Below are 23,500 nucleotides of genomic sequence, written 5' to 3'. Positions count from 1 at the left end.
CCACTGGTAGGAAGTAATTACAAAAATTACTTTAACACAAAGCTTCTGGTGAATGAATAGTTTGTAATTTGTGGGGAGAAGCCTAAGGGCCCAGGGATTAAGAAAAAAATATGAAAAGCTGAATGATGTCATACAAGTACAGTCCCCCTCCCCCCCCAGAAAATAGACTGCCTAAAGCAAACTTCTTATTGATGACAATGGAGACATTCTTAAGAGATGATCAGAAGTACATTTTGTTTTTTATCTGAGTTTAGACCGATGACTGATTTAAACAGTGGAGGTGAACTTTATGACCCTTGGATAGTATATTAGCCATGTCGTTACCAAATAAAATTTCAAATCAGTAAAATATAAAATAATTTTGTACAAACTAAAGATGCCAAAAAAGAATGTGATCTCCATACTCCCAAAGCAGAAATCAGAAAAAGAAGTAAATTCAACTCTCCCCTAAGATGAAGTAGACAAATTTCTTTATCATAAGCATGCCAGGTTTATATTTGTTGTTAATGAAAAGGATGGTATTCTTCGCCAGAACCTGGCTGCGCTATGTGTTGTGAATACCTGCCAGTTCTGCACTGGAAGAGATTATTTATATTGCCAAATGTAAAACTGTTTTACGTGTTATTCTTAAAAGAGTAATTCTAGAGCAGAGTGCTCTATTTATGATTTTACAAGTTCAATATACTTTTAAACACTATTCATATTTTTCCTCATTTCAAAAACAATATAAATTCCTTAAGGGTCAAGGAAAGAAAATCTGTGCCCTATTTGGGAATGGCTGAGGGTTTTTGTTGTTGTTGTTGTTGAATTGTACCATATAATGTATTGTCTCAACAGGTTCAAAGCTGTGACTTTTATTGGAAAACTAGATAAATATTCTTAAAGATAAGGAATCAAAATACTGGTTTGCATTTAGTCAAGTGGAATAACTTAGGGCTCTTGAGTATGGTAGAAGCATAATTTTTGTCTTATTTTTACTTTATTGTTTTTTTAAGGACATAATGTCTTCTCTCCTATAGTGATAGGTAGCAAACATCTTTCATGGGCTCCCAAACCTGTGCAGTGTTCATTTTCTGATTCTCACTGATACAGATTTTGGAATGAGAGAGTTGAAGGCAAGCAGAGACATTCTAAGCATCCATGAGCCAATATCTGCCCCCTGACTCCCAAGATAACCTCTACCCATCCCTACTACAACAGGTATATAAAGACACTCATGCAATGACTCTGGGACATGATTATGAAAATACACTATGAGTTTTTTTAGTTCACTTACTATTCCAATGGATTCTTGAACGTAATATATCCAGAAGTATAGCCACTTGTCATCCTTCATCAAGCCTATTTCTACTTCTCATTTGAAATACCTGAATTCTGGATAGAGAATTCTCTAGTCTTCCAGATTAGGATTCTGAGTCATCCTTGATCTCTCTCTCTCTCTCCCCCCCATCTACTCTATCGAATAACCCCATCAGTTTTACTTCAATCTCAACTCAATTTGGCTCCTTCTCTCCTTCTCACTACTACTCACCTAGTTCAGGTAATAATTTGTTTTAATTTAGAACACTTGCAACAAATTACAGACCTCAAATGAATGGCAGTTCTGAGTTGATAAAATGACAAAGCAAGAAATATGGCCAGGCAATCAGTGTGACAACTAGCGAAACATTGGGTTGGCCAAAAAGTTCATTTGGGTTTTTCCGTAAGATATTATAACAACAGAGTATTTACTTACAGGGACCCTACTGATAGAAGTGCCTTGCTTATGATTAAAACTTCTCCTGACTTTCTGTTAGAGAAATTTATGAAGCCCATGGCCCTCAAATACATCTCTTTCTAACAAAGTCTTATGTATTTTATTCCTCTTCTTATAACTCATTCAAGAGAGACCTCATGTCTCCTAAAATAACATCCTATACTGATCCAGAAAAGCACTATTTTATATGGTACTACAGTTTTCATTTATAAATCAATATACCTTTCTAATCCTGGAATCTGTTTAACTTTACATTTTAGAATGATGGAAAAAATTATAAAAATAAATTCTTAATTTTCACTTGGAAACTATTTAGGCCATGAAAAAGCTTGGCTCTCAGTCCTATAACCAAGAAGTTAAAAAAAGAATTTAAACTTTATAGTATGGTACTTCGAGTTCTAAATTTGAATCTCTATTTAAGGTAGGAGGATATTTACACTTTTAAAATATATAGTTACATTTTAAGACTCTCAAAAGGAGGTAAATTGATATCACCAGCAACTCAGTTCAATCAGAACTGTATAAATAAGAAAATTAAAATTGTTAAGTTCATACTAAGGTTTATCACAGAATATTCTAAGAGAACTGAATGGTTCTATTTTGGTTCCAGTTTTAAGATAACTGAGAGTTAACAAAGGAACCCCTTTTGCTTTGACCCGTGACTGTTGAAAACCTTTCCAATATATATTACTCTAGGTTGTGACCTACTTTTACCATAAAGTAATCTTCTATTTGCAACTGAAAAACTCAAACAGTCTTCAGAGTCTGCATTCTTAAAATTTCCTCATATAATCTGAGTATATTGATACTGATGCTACTGGAATTTATATTTTTAATAATTTCCTAAAATAATGTCCCAAAATATCTTAATTACATCCAATTCTTTTAAACTTATATACCTTGACTCCTAACTTATTTCTCCTAATCTAGCATCTAAAAATGCAATAGGTATTAAACATAATATTTCTTGCAATTTTCTGATTTCAAGAAAAAAAATAATCTCTCCTCCTCTATAAATATCAGACTATTGGAAAGTACCATGGGCTGATATTTATAGATACAGATATCTTCAGGGACTGAAATGGAGCAATAGGGTACAGTTTGGTGAAACTGTAGTGTGACAGATGGAGCAAACAGGATAAGAGTCATAGACACTAATCTGGTTTCCAGTCCTCCAAGACTATTCCATACATGTGGGCTATGGTTTTCTAAAATATGTTTGACCGTTGCCTCAAGAGATATTAGATATTGTTAATATATAACAACCAAGACTACAGAAAAAGTACTGTATCCTACTATCTATCCTTTGACATACCCAGTATTCTGATTTAGAATAACATTTTTAAAACATGAAAATACTTATAAATGAGAATTAATGGTAATGTATTCACAACACGAGGGAAAGCAATGTCTAACTATTCAACTTTAACAAAACTCAACATGTAAATCTTTTGCAGAAGGTAATTAATATCAATAATTAATAACAACAGCTAACATTGATTAGGCAACTATTATTGCTGAGGGCTACATTCAGCAATCTGCATATATTAGTTCTAATACTTATTACAATTGCGCTATATTTTTTTTAATTTATTTTTTTGCATGATATATTTTTGTTTTCTATTCACAGATAAAGAAACTGAGGTTTAAAAATGTTAACTACTAATCTAACAACTTGATATTGTACAGCTATTGCTCACACATGTCTATCTAACTGCAAAGTGTATCCTCTTTCTATTACACCACAGTGACCCTCTGGGATAGGCACACATTTCATAGTACTGCATCTATTAATACAGACCTGTTGTTTCAAACCAGAAATTTCTCAAAACACTGTCAGACCATGTTAATTTTAAATGTACTTTAAATTGTACTATTCCAATTAATATAACATATTAAGGGAAGCCGGTGGCTTCCCTTAAATCAGACTAATAACTAGGTAACAACTCTCAAAAGACATCATTAATCTAGAAGACAGATGGCTGCTAAATTAAGAAGATTATCTGTATCCCTGACATTTCCCCAGGGGAAATTTCCATTGCCTTCAATTCAGAAAGTTGGCCTGGCAAAAGAAAATACAGTTGACCCTTGAACCACAGGGGTTTGAACTGCCTTGGTCCACTTATATGTGGATTTTTTCTAAAGTAAATACTACAGTACTACATGATCCACTGATTCTCGGTTAGCTGAATCCAGCATTGGTTGACTCTGTGGAGGTGGAAACTCTGATGCTGAGGACACGCATATACGGCGGGCAGACTATAAATAATACACGGATTTTCCAGTGCAAGGAGGATTGACACCCCAACCCCAATGTTGTTCAAGGGTCAACTGTACAGACTTTTTGAGATCTGGTTAAAAAAACATGGATTCCCATAGTTCCTTTCTTCTCCATAAAGGGAACTTCTATACCCAACTTATAAAAACATCTCTTTAATACAAAGTTACTTTCAGATCTCATTAAAACCAAAATAGAAAACCTTCATGTGCCATAATTCACTTGACTTTAGTGGTTCAGCCTATCTTAAAATAAAACTCGACAGAATCATTCAACTCATTGTCTCTTCCATATTGTAAAAAGTTTTGCAAAATAGACAAAGTCAGATAGCATTCTTATTTTCAAATGTATCTATCAGCTGGACTTAAAACAAAATATAATTCTTTGCCATGTCAATATATCTCATTTTAAAAGTTTTAAAGTAATATTAATAATGCATAATTTAGATACTTCTGGAAGACACAAATATTTTCAAATTTTAACACAAGCTAGAGAAAAGACCATTTTAATGTGAAAATTTAAAAGAAGTCATAAATAACAAATTGGGGGATACAATAATGCCCTGAAAAAAAATAATACCTGTAACATATATTCCTCTTATGCATTTAAAAACAGGCAAGCCATATTTCATGATTTATAAACATAAACTTATTTTGCTACCTCCACATTTTATATAAGAGCACATGACAGTCACATTCTCTTAATTGATGGGAGAGTTGATTTCAATGTATCTTAGGATCACAGTTAATTATTATCAAAGATGCCTACCTCTGTAGTGGAAGTCTTGGGACATATCTATGGGAGCCCGTTCTACTGCTGATCTCTTGTAGACAACATGAATCCTTCCCTTTTCTTCCTCCATCTGCTTACCTCTTTCCAAGGGTTCAATGAAATACTCATCATTATCACCTTTTATCATTCCAGCCTAGAGAAAACATAAAACGTGTTAATGTTAAAAGGAATATCTATCATCTTTAGCTCACAAGTAGGTTTTTAAATGGCAAGAATACAACTTTTGAAAACTAATGGGTTTTCTTTCCACTTTTGGTTATAAATGTAAAATGGTTAAGCTACGATAAATATCAGTTATTCATATAAGACAGAAATTCATCTATGGTAGGAATAAAAAATTCATACAAGGTAGAATAAGAGCTTTATATAGGGTAAGAATAAGGAAATCATACCATCTATATATTTTATCAGACTAAAAGAAGTACATTTATATATTCTACTCAGTATCTTATCTGTAAAAAAGTCTTATGGGCACATAAATTCAAGAAACATCTCTGATTTCCCATAATAACCCATTGTGCAGCTTCTGTCCATGCATGTCAAGTATCTACATCTTCTGTAACTCATTTACATCTTCCTGCCATATCACTATGGTATGAGAGGAATGAGTTCCATGGGGCACTCACTACATCAAGTTATTTCTGTTCTTAGCCTAAGTTTCATTGGAAACCCCACATTTCTAATATTTATTAATTTGAAGAACTAGCTCATATTTGTCCCATGTTAATCTAATTTCATGATTTTACATAATTTTTTCCTTCTCAGGTTTCATCCTTTTGCATGAAAAGTTTATCTTACATTCAATTACTTCCTTCCACCTCTCTAGTGTTTCTTTCTGACACGGTTTCATCTTTGGTTTATTTAGAAAACATCAGGACTATACTATTCAATACTATAGCTGAAGAGAAATGATGGTTTTGTCTGAAATTTATTCTTCCTTAAGTATCGAGTCCACATTACAGTCAAATAGTTATAGTTCCTATTCCTACTGTAAAGGTCATACACTAATATGGAGTATTAATTTGAACAGCAGTACATTTATTTGAAAACAAAGTTGAAGAAATAATGTGGTAGTGTGGAATTGTAATTATTTTGAAAATATTTATCAGATCTAAGTCATATTTTTCTTCTGAGGCCCTTATTCTATATTTTCAAATATGAGGTCACTGGCTCTTATGGACTCTAGGCAAGGCTGGGGGGAATGGTTCCCACCCCTTCTACCCGTTGGTCTAATGGCTGAACCCCTCCATGTCAAGCAGCACAGACATGAAAGGTAGGTAAACCTTGTCAAATAGCATTCGTTTTCAGCAAATATGCCTATGACTATGGCTTTTCTGTTGTAGTCAAATCCGTCACCCCTTTCCAATTCTGTTTTCTCCCACTAGATACGCTCTATCCCCTCCTTTGCCTGTGTAAGCCTCATAGAGAATTCTTAGAAGCTATGGTGTCTCCATATGCCATTTCTACGTCCACCTAGATGTTGTGCTCATACAAACAGCCTTTGTATTTACACCTTGTCTTACAAGGAAAGATCACTACAGCTCTTTCACAGTGTTTAGTTTTTACCCTCTTGAACAAACTTCTAGCCTTCATTACAAAGAACATTGAGCTAGTGGGCATTCAGTAGTAATGCTGATCTTCCAGACACAACTCCAACATTTGGAGTTATTTTCTCATCTGATCAATTACTTTTCCCCTACTCTTGTACTGCACAATGCAGTGTTTTCACAAGTGGCCTGATTAGATCTTTACCCTTCAGAGTTGTTCCTCCTGTCAATGGATTCATCTCCTCTACAATACAACTTCCAACATCTTTCTCATGCTTTTCAATTGTCATTTAAATCTCTTTAGCATTAGTGTCATATTCTTAAATCTCGTTTTACCAGTAATTTCAACATCACTTTTTTGCCTTGCTCAGGCATGGATGGGTTAATAATGTTCATAAAACAGATTCAAGCTAAGCACAAACACAGTAAGCATATAACAAGTTAACTGTACCACACCTAAGGCTGAAATGTCCAGCCTCATTACTAACGCCATCTGTTAGTGGGAGGCAGTGTTAACTGGCTTTGTCATGGAAACACAGGTCTGTTGATGTATACCTAAGTTTACAGGTTGAAGTTTATCAGTATTCATCTTCATTGCAGTCTTTTTCTTTGCCCCAGATCCATTCAGTCACAGTGTTCTGTAAAGTCTCTTACATTCTTTTCCCATCTTTCTATTTCCACTGCCACATCCTTAGTTACAGACCTCACCATTGCTTATTTGTATTACAGAAATTGCCTCCTATTGTGAGACTTTCCATAGATCATAATGATTCTCCCAGATGAGTGCCTAACCCTGGGTGGAAACAGGGTCACTGAAGCAGCCAGCAACCTCTGAACAATGGGCAATGGTTACTGAGGACACTTGAAAGTCATGGGGAAAAGCAGTAAGGATTAACCCACATGCCATTAAAAAACATTTCTACATACCTTCCATTGCAAACACTCAAATCTCAGGCCCCATGATGTTACTTCTCCACTAGATCACAGGTAAAATTTAACACAGCTAACCCTCCCCCTTAGAAGGCAATTGAAAGTCTAAACCAGGTTGGGGCAATATCAATGGAAAGGCAAAAACTGGGTCACATAACCACCAATAATTCCATGGACAGGAAATCTGAGAACCTACCCTTTTATTCATCAATTTAAGCAAAGTTTAATGAAAAAAAAATACCTTATCTAAAGCACTGTACTAGATACCATAGTAAAATTAAAAATTCTCAAAGACATGGTTCATTTACCCTCCAGTTGAGGACAATCTAGTCAAATAAATAAAATATATGCCTAAAGGTATTCAGTGAGGTATGTTATGAAAAGTCTAGAAAGTAAGTGAGATGGCAGTTGTTGAAAGTCAAATCAAGTGAGATTCTTTTCCCACAAGCCTGCTACACAAGCAAACTGTCAATAGGAGCTGTTGATTCTCCATCTAAAATTATCTAAAATCTATTTCAACTGAAATCTCCCTAGTGCCCATGGGAATTTCACTTTGGCCACTGCTGTTGTTCACACTGTCTCACATTTTCACATAGCATAGCAGCCAAAATTGCTTTTTCAAATTATCCTATTATTTTAGGCAAACTAGAATGTGGTGACAAATGCACTGACTATGTAATGGCTCAAAACATCAGGTGCTCCTTTCTTGCTCACATAAAAGCTCAGAACAGTTCTAGGTCAGCTGGGAGGGGGCTCTGCTCCACACAGCCATGCAGGGGTTGAGGCAGATGGTGGCTCAGCCATTTCAATACAAGCTGCCAAGTCAGAAAGGGAAACAGCAGGAGGAAGCACCCATGGGAGATTTTTATGAGCTGGCCCTGGTACTCACCACTACCACTTACTTCCACGGGTAGTATACAGTCCCATGGCTGGCTCACAGCCAACTGCAAAGGGTGTCAGGAAATGGAATCTGGCTGTGTGCCCAGGGAGAAAAGACAAACGTTTTTTGATGAGTAGATGGCAGTCTCAACCTCAAATAAGATCATGTCACTCCTTTGCTGGAAACACTTCAGTTGTTTCTCATTGCACCTAAAACCACACTCCTCACCATGGCTTTCAAGGCCTGCATCATCCAGCCCTGTCTAGGAACCCCAAGCACTGCCACTCTCCCGTACTGACTCTGCCCCAGCCTTTGGGGCCTTTGTTCAGTGTTGGTTTTCTTTTGATATTCCCAAGCTCTTTATAGCCTCAGGTTTTTGAAATGCTGTTGGTTCTACTTAGAAGGCTCCTCTCCTACCATTCCACACTTCCCTTAGCTGGCTATTTTTTATTCACCAGGTCTCAGCTTAAATGTTGCTTCCTTAGAAATGATTTTCTGACTTCCTCACCCCCATGTAGATTAAGTACCCCTGTCTAAATTAGGATCCATCTTAGCCATTCATTCTGACTCAGAGCAATGTGTTTTCTCTCACGGCCCTTAACACAAATGCCAGGTTGTTTTATCTAAATGTTAACTTTATGATTCTCTGTCTCCCCTGTGGCAGTGTCAGCTCCTGGGGCAGACTTGTATCTCTTAATTCACCTTTGTCTCCTTCAGCACCAGCACAATGGCTGCACAAAGTAAGTCTTCAATACATGTTTTGATGAAAAATGACATAAATGGATGGTAAAAGGGAGGGGATGAAGAATTTTTAGAGACTTATGGTGGTCTTCAAAAGGTGGAAGGATTGCTGTACTGGCGATGTGAGAGGAGGCATTAGAAGTGAGACAGCTCAGGCTTGAGCAAAGCTTGTGAAGTGCGAAAGCCCAAGACATGCTTGAGGGCAGTGGGTAACCCGTTCATTCAGAGCAGAGTCTGTGCAGGGCAGTCTGGGAAACAAGGTTGTGGAGGCCTTGTGTCATCTCGTGTCTGAATTTTAATTTGTAGAATGGAGAACAACAACTAAGGTTGATCAGATGGACTAAAATGAAGTGGTGTTTAAAGATTTATCTGACGATTAAGTTCCAGATGGAAGAAAGAACTAGGAAAAAAGCAAGCACAGGGCTAAAGTCAAAGTTCAGGTGGCACAAGTGGCAATGTGAACAGAAAAGGGGAAAGAGAAAGGAAAAAGGAATGAATTCAAGAGTGAGAACAGGAAAAAATAAATACTTGGTCGCCTGTTAAAATGTAAGCTCCTCTGCTCAAAACCTTCCAAGGGCGCCCTTTCCACGCAGATTAATAATCAAAGTTCTTAGGATGGCCACTCTCAACACCACCACCTCCTGGGCCTCATCTCTTTACTCTTGCCCTTGCTGGTTCCACTTTAGCCACAGTGGGCTCCTTGCTGATCCCTGACACCCCAGGCACGTGCCCTCGTTAAGACCTTTGCACTGGAAAGGCACTTTCCACTTGCACTTTCCTTTCCTGGAATCTCCTTCCCCCAGAATTCCACATGCCTAACTCTTTCACCTCCTTTAGTCCTTGACTAAGTGAAGCACACCCTGATCACCCACCTGCTTCCCCCACCCAGCACCCCAAGCCCTCTTACCCTGCTCATCTTTTCCATTACACTCACTGCTTCTAACATACTAAATAACCTAATCATTTATCATGTTCATTGTTCATTCTCAATCTCCCACCACTATCCTGCTGGTCAGGAATTATTTTCAGTCTGTTCTGTTCACTCTGTATCCCAAGTGCCTAAAACAGTGCCTGGCACAAACTAGATGCTCAATAAATATTTGTGGAATGACAAAATGAGAAGAAAAGGAAGAGAAGAAGATGCAATCCAAGATGACTCCTAGATCTTGAAGTTGAGTGACTAGGAAATTAATGATTTTGTTCACAGAAACAGAAAGCTACAAGGGAAAGCTAATTGGAAAGGCAGGAAGAAGATTAGCTTATTAAGCATGTTCACTTGGGGTAGGGGTGAAAATGCCCAGCATGCAGTGGAGAGACGCAGAATTGTTATTCAGAAAAATTGCCATAGCCATAAATATATTGGAAATGGGATGCATATTCTCAGAGGCAATAGCTAAAACTGTTGGGGGAAAAAAATGAATAAGAAAAGTTCATAAAGAGATTTGAGGGAGGGCCGATAGCAAATCTTGGGAAATGCTCACAGAACCTTAGAGTATTACTGTATAGGAAACTCCTAAGATCTGAACTCGGAACCATGGCCTACCAGGCCCTACATGGCCTGACACTGCTTATTTTTCTGGCTTCTCCTAATGCTTTACACCTGGCTGTTTCTGCTCTAGCCACATGGTCCCCAGCCTCACCGGCACTATCCCCACCTACATAAATTAGCTTTCCCTCCCCTCTCTATCCTAGACTTTTTCTTTTCAAGGCATTACCTACATGATTGTCTGTCACCCTTTTGGAACATAAACTTTATCAAGCACAGACTTTGTCAAATTCACTACTGTATCCCAGGGCCCGGAACAGTGCCTGGCTCAAAGCAGGTGCCTAATATTTGAGGGAGGACAGGAGAGGAAATTAATGTAAGAAATGGCCAAGTTGAAATAAAACATCTTAGAAGGAAACTGAAAAAGAATGGCAAGACATATGGGAGGAAAACAGAGTAGAGTGTTATAGGCATCAAAATAGGAGAGAGTTTCATCAAAGTAAAAGTAACTGCAGTGAAGATGACACAAAGAATGAAGACCGTGAGAAGAAAACTAGACAAACAAAAGTACCTAATTAGAGTACAGTGGGGACTGAAGAGATATTACAGTGAATTATGGAAAGAGCAGGTGAGAAAGCCACACATCAATATATTTCAGATCCTAGACTATTCAGAGACATTATAGGTAGATTCTTCCACTGCTCTTCCCACCCCACCATATTGATGTTTCTCCCTCTGTAGCTACCCAAAATGGAGTGACTATTTAAAAAGTACTCTCGTGTTTATTTTACAAACTAAATGCCCATCAACAGATGACTGGCTTAAAAGGATGGGCTGTGTAGGTATGTATATATGTGTGTGTGTGTGTGTGTGTGTGTGTGTATATATATATATATATATATATATATATGATGGAATATTACTCAGTCACAAAAAGGAATGAAACACTGGCATTTGCAGCAATGTGGATGGACCTAGAGAATACTACGTTTAGTGAAATAAGTCAGACAGGGAAAGACAAATGCTGTATGATATCACTTATACGCGGAATATAAAAAATAAGACAAATGAATCTATATACAAAACAGAAACTGACTCATAGACATAGAAAATAGACTTATGGTTACCAAAGGGGAGAAGGAGGAAATGAGGGGCAAATTAGAAGTATGGATACAAACAGAAACAAACTACTATATGAAAATAGATAAGCAACAAGGATTTACTGTATAGCACAGGGAATTATATTCAATATCTTGTAATAACCTATTATGAAATATAATTTAAAAATAAATATATAACAGAATCACTTTGCTGTACACCTGAGACTAACATAATATTGTAAATCAGCTATACTTCAATTAAAGGAAAAAAAAAGGTACTTGTGCTTTCAGACAAGACTGACCCATGCAAAAATCATCAATACTAATAGTTAAGCAGTAAAGGCTCTTTTATCCACTAAGATATTCATTTAGGTAGTCATGCATTCAACAAACATTTTTGGAAGCTCAAAGACCATGCATTGTCATACCCTAATATTAAATAACTCACACTCCTGCTCTCAGGTCCTCACAATTTTATATCACAAGATACAGTGGAGTGACTTAAAAGAATAAAACCCAGTACGTGTACAATAAAAAAGTCTCAGACTATGACATTCTAAGCATTGGTATTATTTACAATGCTGCCAGAAATTTACAACTTTTAAATTATAACAGAAATATTTAGAAATGTCACACACGAGATTATATATGGTCATAAAGGATTCTGTTTAAACAGATGCAGTCATTTCTTATCTATCTCTAATGGTATTTAATTGATGTATGGTACCAAGACAATATTTCATAAATTTCCCTTTATGACACAAAGTCCTCCACATTTACCATTCTGTGATATCATGTAACAATATAGGAAATATTTATGGTATTTCTCAAACTATTTTCCAAAATTTAAAGCAGATTAATTTTTAAAATATTTACTCTGTTTAGTACAGCATTAAGCACATTATATTAAACATATTTTATTATATTTTAATTAAATCTTCACACAATCTCTTTGACATCAATTTATAGGGGATATTTATAAAACTGTGATCTTTGCTAAAAAGCCAGCTGCATAATTTCCCTCTCATCTGGTCAACTCTTCCAGCTACATCATTCAGCTCAAACACTGCCAAGAATCCAGAATTAAGCCAAATAGCTTCTGAGCATGGAAACAGCTATCAAAAAAAGGCCACCCTCCTTACTCACTAGGAGAGGTCCTTACAGCCATATTTGACATCCAATTCTACTAAACCAGGTTAGATGGTTTCCTAATCCTCATCAGAATGCAAATGGCAAACAAGAGTAATGGGTGTGGGGTCCAAGGAGTTTCAGATGAGATAATGTCCATGAACACCCTTTGTAAACCATAAAGCCCTACCACAAATGTGAAACTCTAGTCTTTATATGTCGACAACAATAAACAGCAGTCACTAAGAAAAGACTAAATTGTGTTCAATTTGGTTTAAAATGAAAATCAATATAAAAGACATTTTTAAAAGTTTCAAAAGATTTACTAAGGTTTTTTGAAAATTCTGGGCCAGATATTCTAAAAATCTTATGCTATGGAAACATTGTATTTTTAGTTGTGACACCTAAATGTTGTTTTACTGCAATTATTCTCAAATCTATTAAGGAAGGAGAGGAGAGCAAGGTAGCTTTTTTTTAGAATGCCAGGAAATATGTATCAAATAATGTGATACATAATTGAAGCTGAAGCTAACTGAATATCCATTATTTTGTGTTAAATTGGTTACAATCTTATACTAGGTCGTAACATAGAAAAGTAGTAATAAGTTTTAAATGTCTAGTTTAAGTTTTAATTAAACTAATTTAATTGAACTTAGTTTAGTTTTAAATGTCTAGAGGAACACTGAGAAAATTTTATATTAATGTTGTGTATGCATGTGAGAGAGAATAAATGTAGATTAATATTCAAGAAAGACTATCATATACTGTAGTGGTACAACAACTCCATCTTAGCTCACTAAGGTCCATAAAAACACATTTTGAGAATCACCATTTCACTGTGTTACTTCCTCCAACATTTATTCTATCACTATGTCAGTAAAGCACATTGCCTAGTTCCAGTTTATCATTAGAATGGACAGATGTTATTATATTGAATATGAATATGATTTCCACATCTTTCCTGAATTTCAGGGAGTATTTCAATGACATCCCCCAAATTTCTACAGAGAAGGCATTAGAGAAGGCAACATAGTTGAGAAAGGATGGAAAACAGAATGAGGAGAAGTGACACAGCCGTATTTTTTAACCAAAGGACTATTAATTTACATAAAGAAGCTTATTATTTGGGATGCACTTGGATAAAGTTTACGAAGATTAAGAAATAGCTAAAAAATCCCCCAAGCCATGTTACCAGTTTCCACAAAGCCTTCCCTTATTCCAAAGCCAAAAGTAATTTTTAGCCTTTTTGGACTCCCAGCATTTTATCCATATTTCTATGGTACTTATCACTGTCAATATTATATTATAATTATTTATGTCAACTGTGCTAGTGTCTGGAAAGTAAGAGATGTTGAGTAAGATGTCAGCTGAACTAAACTATAAATGTGATCAAATTCAATATTTATCTTGGGGTTTGACTGGCATTTCATTCAACAATGATCCCTCTGGATGACTTCTGAATCTCAGCAGCATTCAACATAATCCTCTGCTGATGAACTGATGACACTACATATATATTTGCAGAATCTTTTCCTTGAAAGGAGTGAAAGCCCCTCCACAAGGCAGGTGTTATAGTTGGAGTCCTAAATTTAAAAAAAAAAAAAAAAAAAAAAAAGATATGCCCATGACACTCTCTCACCCTGTCACTTTGTTATAAAGCAGAAACTAACACACCATTGTGAAGCAATTATACTTCAATAAAGATGTTTAAAAAAATAAAAATAAAAAAATAAAAAATAAGACTGATAAAAAAAAAAAAGATATGCCATTTGACTCAACTAATCTTGACTCCGTTAATCTTGATTCAATTAATCGCTAAAGCAAATGGGTCTAACCTTAACCAGTGAACACTAGACATCACCATTTCAGTTCCTTAGTTATACAGCATAAACTCCAACCCTCGGCTGACTGACTCTTATGAAAATCTAGGTTGCAAGAAATAAAATTCTAGGAAGGTTTCCTGAAGGTGAAAGAATTTTCTATATATCCAGTCTCATTGCTTTATTTTTTCTCCTCTCCATTACCAGCCCTGCCTCCATCCAGCCAGGCCGCTGTTATTTGGGCCCCTAATAAGACTGTTTTCATTCAACTATGTAAAGCACTAAAACATCACCCTATGATGAAGGAGATTACACAAAAGAGTCCTAGGAAGCTCATTATCTTTATAACAGTATGTTCGTTGTTGAAGACCTCTCTCAATATCATACTCTGTTTGCTATGTGAGAATCCAGGGGGAAAAATCTCTCAGATTTTAGTAATAGGAACAGTTTTTCTTCTTCTTCTGAAAAACTGGTTCAATTTTATTTTATAAGCACTTCATATTATGTAATTAACCAATATCTGTGAGAAAACTCAAAGTCAAATTTGTATTCTATCTTTAAGACAATCTTGTGTCATGAAACCGTGGATATTGAACTTTTCTTGGACATCAGTTTTCCTGCCCTTGTTTTCCCTTCTGTTTTCAATATTTTACTGTGTGAATGCATATAAACTGGCCCATATCTTTATCACATTGAAGGAGGTAGGTACTTGTTGAGTTAAAGTACAAGACTATATACTGCAAGCTAAAACTAAGACATTATGGTTTAATTTGAAACAAGAAAGTATATTTTTCTGAAAATGTGTAAATTATAGGATTAAATGTATTAACAGTGTTTACTTAGCATTATTCAATATTTCACAAATATCTGAGTTGTCCTAAAAAAGTTGAGGGTAAATTATTTTTATCATTTTTAGCAAAGTGTAACAGTTCATAACTCTAAATCTTGCAGTTCATAACGCTAATTTATTAATGATTTATGGTGTACAATATAAAATATAAATATTAAATTATTTCTAATTTGGATGTTGATTTTATGTAGCTAGGGATTCCATCTACATTAATAAATACTCACACCCAAGATATAACCTCAGTAATCTTGGCAGAGGACTTATGTGAACCAAAACAGCATGTCTTCTGTTATTTATTTCCTCTCATTGCTTTGTAAAACATAAAGCAAACCAAATAAACAACAATATCAACAAATAACAACAAAACTGAATCAAAGCAGCCAATAAGAGAAGAACAAAACAGCAAAAAAAATTTTTTTAATGAAAAAAAGTGAAAGAAGAGAAGTTAGTCCAACCAAGCTTTAGGATCCAAATTCAGCAAAATGAGAGAATGTAGATGAGTGAGAGGCAGAGAGACAGAACAGGAACTTCTGAGGAGTCCTTGTGCCTTTCACTATACAGTAAAAATCCACTCCAGGCCCTTCTCCACCTCCAGTATAATATGTGCCTTATACAAATGTGCATCAACAGTCATGATAAATTTGTTGCTAAACATTTACAAAGGTAAAATGTCCCAAAATGTTAAGGTACAGAAAATACAGTTGATATTTTCTTCTGTAGAGGGAAGCGGAAATTTGAAAAACTGAAATTATGCAACACTCTTAAGGACTTTTTGCAATTTAAAAGTCAGTTTAATGATTGAACAACCCAAAAAGAAATCATGTGTACTGTGGCTTACCCATAGCTACTGTGCTTGTATCAGTACAATCACAGAGGGAAAGCATGGGATATAAAAGTGAAGAAGAGGAAGAGGGTGTGAAGGGGACTGAATCTGAAGATGGATGGAGAGAGAGGCTTCCCCTACCCTAATTTTCAGAAAGTCTTAAAAATCTCTAGTAAAATGATTTTCATAAGCGTTTGACATTTGTGGAATTTATGGCATATAAATACTTTATTCATTTAAAGAAAACTTTTGTTCTTTTTCATAAAGAGAATAATTCATCCCTAATGTCTCTGATTTGGTTTTTCATATTGAGCTTTTCATGTAAAGCCATTTTATCTAGTAATTTCCCCAAGTCAGGATGAGGTTTATAGGGACATACAAAAAAAATCACTAAGAAAAAACTTAAATTAGATGACTAATAGGATCAAAGACTGTGAACCTTCATTTTATTAACACGAACAGTTCAGAAAACCGGTAGATCCTTTCTGATTAAATGTACGGGACTTCCTTTATGATCTTGTCATTAACATACCTAACTGCCAGGCTTAAGGATAAGGTGACCCTAGCTTACAGAGCACAAAGGAGGAATCTTGCTCGATTCACACAAGATGTGGGTTCTGATCAGAGCTTTGCTACTAACTACTATGACTTTTGAAAAGTCATTTAAGTTCTTTGGTGCTCAGTTTCATAATCTAAAAAATTACAAGAGTTTTACTAGATTAATCACTAAAATGACTTCCAATTAAATTATCGTCCAATAGTAGAGCTCCCAGGAAAGATGTATTTGAAAAGCTATTGCCTGCCAATATCCCAAGGCCCGCTTAGTCCCATGATAAATAACTTGAAATATGATTTTAAGATTAATATAAAGTAGGTCTCAAACTTTAGTGTGACAAAGAAATTAGGTCCCAACCTCAGAGATTTTTCCATGTTTCAACTCCAGAGAGTATGATTCAAAAGGACCGGAATGGAGATCAGAAATCTGCAGTTTTAACAAGCACTTCTTTTTAAATGCTGCAAATAGTGGTAGTCTGGAAATTACAGTTTGAGAAAAACTGCTTAGAAAATAATGTGCCAATCAAAATGAATTTCGGTATATTTACTCCCTTATGCTAAAACAAATTTTCAGAAGATGACTATTTAAATAAAACATGAGTAAATGGAATCTATGAATCGAACTCTAAATAATAGTCATCCACTAAAGATATAATAAAATATGTATACATTTCTCAGGTTTTTTAAGAGTTTTCAGAGTGAGTCAGGCTGTCTTAACAGTTATAAGAAAAATAAAAATCATATTCTTTCATTTAGTAGAAAATAGATATCTACTAACAGTCAGCTTTCACAGGAAAGAAAAAGCTTTATAAATTCCAACAATTAAAAAATAGTTTAAGGGGAATATAAAATCCAAAAGAACCTAATGTTTTGATCTTAGAAATTATTCAGAATAGCATTATAACATTGTAATACATACCAAAATACATATACATTCCAAAACCTCTTGAGTCAATGAGATTAGTGATTAATAATTATTATAGCTAGGAGTGTGCATTATACTACATTTTAAGGATACATATTGAAGATATATTTACTGTTCCTAAAAAGATAAGCCAGATCACAATGAACATTAATAGAATTAAAATTAGTAATGACAGGTACAATTTAAAGTGCAGAAATTCTGCTTGCAAATAGGAATTCAATCTAGATCAATTCAACTATTCTTTCAGCACTTGCTATTTTTCTGCCATCAGGTGGATATTGGCAAGCCGGCGTCATGTTCAATGTCTCGAAGGCCAGTGTTTCTCAAAATGAATCACCTGGAGATCTTGTCAATACAGATTCTGACTCCGTGGTCTGAGATTCTATATTTCAAAAAATCTCCCAGGTGATGTGGATGCTTCTGGCCCTTGGACGACACTTTGAGTAACAAGGCCTCTGGGCATTTCAACCGCATTGAGTTAAACAGAGGAAATCCCATGAATTAGATACAGGTCAATTGTGGTAGATTTTATTTCCTAAAGGTGGCCTATAACACAGTCTCTCATTCCACACTGCTTTCCTCAGTATGACTTTGCCACTCTCCCATCAAGAGGAAGAGATTAATTGTCCCACCACCACCTTGAACCCAGGCCAGCTTTTGTGATTCACTTGTAATGAAAAAAATGTGGTGGAGGTGTCATTGCATGGTTTCTGAGCCTAGTTTGGAAGAAATCTTGAAACTTCTGCCTCAGTCTCATGGAGCACTCTCTTTCTAGATGCTTCCTCTTGGATCCAGCTGCCACAGTGTGAGTGACCCAAGCCACATGAAGAGGCCATGCGTCAGCACCCTAGTAACAATCCAAGCCTTTGAATCACTCAGCCTAGTCACCAGACATGTGAATGAAGAAATCTCAATATAGTCCCAGCACTCAGCCATTCAAATCACTCCCATTCTTTTGAGCATTCCCAGATGAGGATCCAGACATTCTGCAGCAAAGGCAGATCATTCATACTTGTCCTCTCTGAATTCCTGCCACACAAAAATCCAAGAACATAATAAAATAGCTGTTGTTTTACACCCAAGTTTGGGTGGTTTGTTACATAACAATGGAAAACAAAGAATGGAATTAGAGTTAAGGTAGAAGAAGCATGTAGTGAATGAAAGCAATATTTGACTAAGTCATATAGCTAAGAGAGGGAAGGTCTGGTGACAGAGCCAAAACTGTTAAAAGAATGCAAGGGAAAGTCTGGCTGGAACAGAAGGTGAGTCCTGAGATGAGGCAAGAGATTATAACAGAAATTGAATGGGGACAATAGCAAAGGAACTTGGGAGGCATCATCAACAAATTAGATGGAAACCTGAGAACATATAAAGGAATTCAAAAATGCAACGTGAACTGTTAAGACTGTAGGATGGTTTCTGGTTCCATCAATGAAGCCTCTTTCACTAGACTAACTAGAATACCCATAAAGCAAAACCTAAATCAAACCAGAGAGAACAAAGGAAAAGTTGTAAGGAGAGAAAGGAAAGCAAGGCAAAAGAACACCCAGCGGGCATAAATAAGAATGCGAAGAAAGGACTATGGCATAATGGCTAAAACGGCTCATCCACAGTTCCAGGAACTGGGATATAGGGAGGAATATGACAAAGTCCTACCCAGTAAAGCTTAAAATACTAGAGAAGACAATAAGCAAGTAAGTAAATGATGTACTTTCATACAGTGGTAAGCATTAGAAAGAAAATAAAGCAGGCTAAAAGGACAGAGATATTTGGGGAAGGAGAAATGGGAGAGATCTGTATATACTGAATGTTAACCAAGAAAGAGTCTATGAAGAGCAAGTCGTAATGAGAGAAAAAGGAAGGAGGAATTATGGATAAATTATCAACAAATGAGAAGAAAGCCCAAGATAGCTTCTTAACCATAATCTGCCAGTTGTTCTGGTCAGAAAGTACTAGCCAATGGAATGTGGGTGGAAGTGATATATGCCACTTCTTAGACTGGTCCATAAAATCCCCCATGTCAGTAGATGAGAGAAGAGAAAGGTTAGGTGTTTGTCTCTATTTCCCCTCCGTACCACACCGTATATCTGAGAGTGGTGGTGTCTAGTCCCTTTAAAAACCCCCTTTCATGGCCCCAGCTTTAATACCATTTCCCTGCCTTGCCCTTTGAGATCTTGGGACAAAACAACATTCAATGCTTGATGGGCTCTGGGTGCCTCACCATCCCATGTTAGTTCCCTTACCCTTGTCCACATCCCATTAAATAGTCCCTTTATGAAATTCTTCTAGTTAAATCTTTTTAAAGAATGTCACCTCTGCCTACCAGGACTCTGACAGATATACTACTCTACGTCATTAAAAATTTGAATAAAGAGCATAATACTTAGGTCTTTAAAAGAACTAGTAAAAATGATAGCACTTTAGAACTGAGAGTGATCTTGGAAATCACCTTGAGTCCATTCACCTTATTTTACACTGACGGTACCAATAACCAATGAATGATGCATTTTCCTTTTACATTTTCTACATAATCGTTATATTTAGCTCACACCAAAAGAAAGTATATGCTAAGCTTTTTATGTATTTCAGAATATTTATTTATAATATTTACAATATTTTCAGGGGAAAAGTAACAAGAAGCAATTCTCAAAATTAATGCCCAGAAACTAGTTCTACATTGGAACAGCATCCACCTCAGCTGGAAAGCAAAGAACATATATTTCTCAGTCCTCATTCTTTCAATGAAACCCTACTCCGTTTACAGAGCTGCCAAATGGCTGAAACAGCCCAAAACAGTTTACAGTATTGAAATATACTGACTTTTTTTCCCTGATGATCTTCTTATGATGAAAAAAAACAAGCTTTAACCACAGCTGCCCCTGATCATTAATGTCCGCTCCTGATCAAAAGCCACACCCTGCCTGCAAGTCACATTAAAATGCTAAACCATCTCTCTAGCTAGAAGTTCAGTAGCAGCAAATGTCCATTATCAAGCTCTGTGGATAATGACATTTTCTAGTTCCCTCTATTTCCCCCTAAATTTACCCTTGCTCTGCAGCACTCATATCTTGGGTTTCTTCTAATGTTCTTGTTCTGAGGTGCAACATTAGCTAATGTGCACTATTCCAAAAAAAGCAGGCATATCTGTCAAAAAAGCTATACCTTGTTACAAACCTAGCCTTGACCTCAGTCATAACAAATATGAGGCTAAAGCATTTGTTATTTTAAATAGCTACATTTGTTGATCTAATGTGTATCTGCACAGTCTAGTGTTTCACACATTTCATTAAATCCTCATGAATCTTTCCTCCTGCACCTTTGGTCTATGAAATACAGTGTCACACGAACATGGTCTCGCCCCATAACAAAATTTATTAAAGTTATATGCTGTTGCTAAAATATATCTCAATGTTGTAACCTTGGTTAAATAGTACACATATATATAAAATCACTGATTAATGCTTTTGTTCTTTTCAAACTGTATGTGTATATCAAAGGGATGTGAGTTGGGATTAGAAAAAAAATTGTTTCTTTCAACAACAAAGCCATAATTTATTTAGAATGGTTGGTCTCTCTTGCTTCCTATTACTATCCAGCACATCAATCAACTGGACAAGTGAGGTAGGTAAAATCTCAGTGAAAGAGTAGCTAGCTGACATTTGGCCATATATACCATCAAATACAAATGGCAAGCCTCCGGCTTCAAACCTACACACATCCTGATCTTCAAATGGCCCTTGAGACAGAGTAAAGAGACTGATGTTGGTCTGCTTCCTGAGATTCATATGCTGCAAACAAAGTGGAGCCTCTGTCCCCCAGGAGAAGGTAGTTATGCACCTAAATTTTGGGGGCCTAATCCTAATTACATGATATTATAACAGATAACAATGTCAATTTACACTTATATAGCCCATTCCACATTTATCTGCTCATTCAGCTTTTTTTTTTTTTTTTTCATTCAGTCTTTAAAGCCACCTTGTGCTATTTAAAAACCAGGACTCAGGGAAGTGAAAATGACATGTCCAACGTCATATAGTGAGTGGCAAAACTAGGACTTGAACCCGTATCTTTCAACTCCTAACCTGACGTTCTTTCCACTGATCTCGGACCTATAAGAAATGAAAATCCCGGAGTTCCACTGTAGACTGACTAAATCAAATACTCTGAGGCTGGGTCCTATGGTAGGCAGAATTCTAAGGTGGCCACCATTAATGTCCTTATGACTGTCAAAGATCTGAAAGAAAGATAATCCCCAGGTCTTCAAAGTTACGGAGAAACAAACATTCGTAAATATTACTATGGAATTATGCATTATTACAGCCTTTCTGGGGATAAATTAACATTGTAAATCAAAATTCTCAAAAAGGCATATGTCCGTTGACTCAGCATTTCCACTTCTAGGAGTTTAAATTTACACATGCCAAGTGGAAAAAATAAATAGGAATTAAGTAAATCAATTATGGCACAGCCACATTAAAATTAGGTTCTTGATGCATTTTTCCTGCCATGGAAAAATGCTGAGCTCTAATAGTTAGCAAACAGCAAAATGCCATGGATAGTCCACACCACTAGAACCATCTGACATCAAGGACTTGTCAGCCAACTTGCCTCAAATAGGTTCTTTTTTATAACACTGTTCTCCATAGTGGCTGTATCAATTTACATTCCCCTAAAATATTCTCAAAGTAACTAAATGTTTATAAAAGAAAGCTCTGTACAAAGTCATTGTAACACAAAGATGATCAGATCAGTAATTTTTTACCCATGGTTCTGTATCCCCCTTAGTTGATATTTTATGGTGATGATCATAATCCAATTTCTATCACAATGTAGCACTCTCAAGTAAGTGTTTAGGTTGAAAAGTGTTTAGGCTGACACAGAATATACTCTGCTGGGGTTATGTGATCAGTAACATTCCCCAGTTCCAACGCTCGCAGCCATGCCTCCACATTTGTCCACTATGAACCAGTCCCCAGGGGGTCATAACAACAGAAGCAATACTAGGATGAGCTCTCCTAGAGTCACATGGCTTTCATTATTTCAGTACTAATAATTCAGACCCATAAAGTGAACGAAACAAGAATCCTTTCTGCATAAAAAACAAACTTATGGTTACCAAAAGGGGAAGGGCAGGGGGATAAACTAGGAGTTTGGGATTAACATATACACAGTACTATATATAAAATAGATAACAAATAAGGACCTACTGTATAGCACAGGGAACTATATTCAATATTCTGTAATAACTTATATGGGGAAAGAATCTAAAAAAAAAATATATATATATATATCTGAATCACTTTGCTGTATGCATGAAACTAATAATCCTTTCTGGTCTTACAACTGCTAGGTGGAGTCATGTGGTATATCTATATTCATAAATATCAATAATAGGTCATACACTAATAGCAGTAATGGCAAGACACAGGCAGTTTTGGAGAAACAAAAGTACCCTTACTATTTATAAGATTTTTTCCATTAAATAGGATGGGTGTTTAGTCTGATGGAACTGTTTTGTAGTTTTGAGTTCCCACAACTCTTGTTGTTGTTGCTTTTTCTCCTTCCTGTTGAGTTTTAGCTATTGTGATTTACAGTGAGATTAAGCCCGAGTAACCTGACAGTACCTTCCTTTACTCTACATGTAAAGGGCACAGGGAAGAAGCATGACTACACGGAGAAGTAAGAGGAATAAGACAAGAATTCATGGTCCCATAAACAAACCTGCTGAAAAGCTCAATGCATGATACTGTTCAGAAATAAAAGTTCCTTCTTTAACGTAGAAAAATTCTAAATCAGTATTTCTCAAACTTTTTGGTACCAGGACCCTTTTATACTCTTTAAAATTATTGAGGATTCCCAAAGAGCCTTCATTTATGTAATTTATGTTTC

General features: G+C 35.9%; 1 protein-coding gene across 3 annotated transcripts in view; it reads right to left on the bottom strand.

Annotated features, from left to right (window-relative positions):
* Positions 1 to 23,500, bottom strand: part of ADAMTS3 (ADAM metallopeptidase with thrombospondin type 1 motif 3) — a 290,935-nt gene that overhangs the window by 146,039 nt on the left and 121,396 nt on the right. For all 3 annotated transcript variants that reach the window (XM_057547499.1, XM_007193580.2, XM_057547500.1), the window contains exon 4: positions 4,803 to 4,959. In XM_057547499.1, the coding sequence (XP_057403482.1) occupies positions 4,803 to 4,959 (157 nt within the window). The remainder of the gene's footprint in view (positions 1 to 4,802; positions 4,960 to 23,500) is intronic.

Source organism: Balaenoptera acutorostrata, chromosome 5, assembly GCF_949987535.1.
Source record: "Balaenoptera acutorostrata chromosome 5, mBalAcu1.1, whole genome shotgun sequence".
In the NCBI taxonomy this organism is placed as follows: Eukaryota; Metazoa; Chordata; class Mammalia; order Artiodactyla; family Balaenopteridae; genus Balaenoptera; species Balaenoptera acutorostrata.
This window is presented reverse-complemented; position numbering and strand designations above follow the sequence as displayed.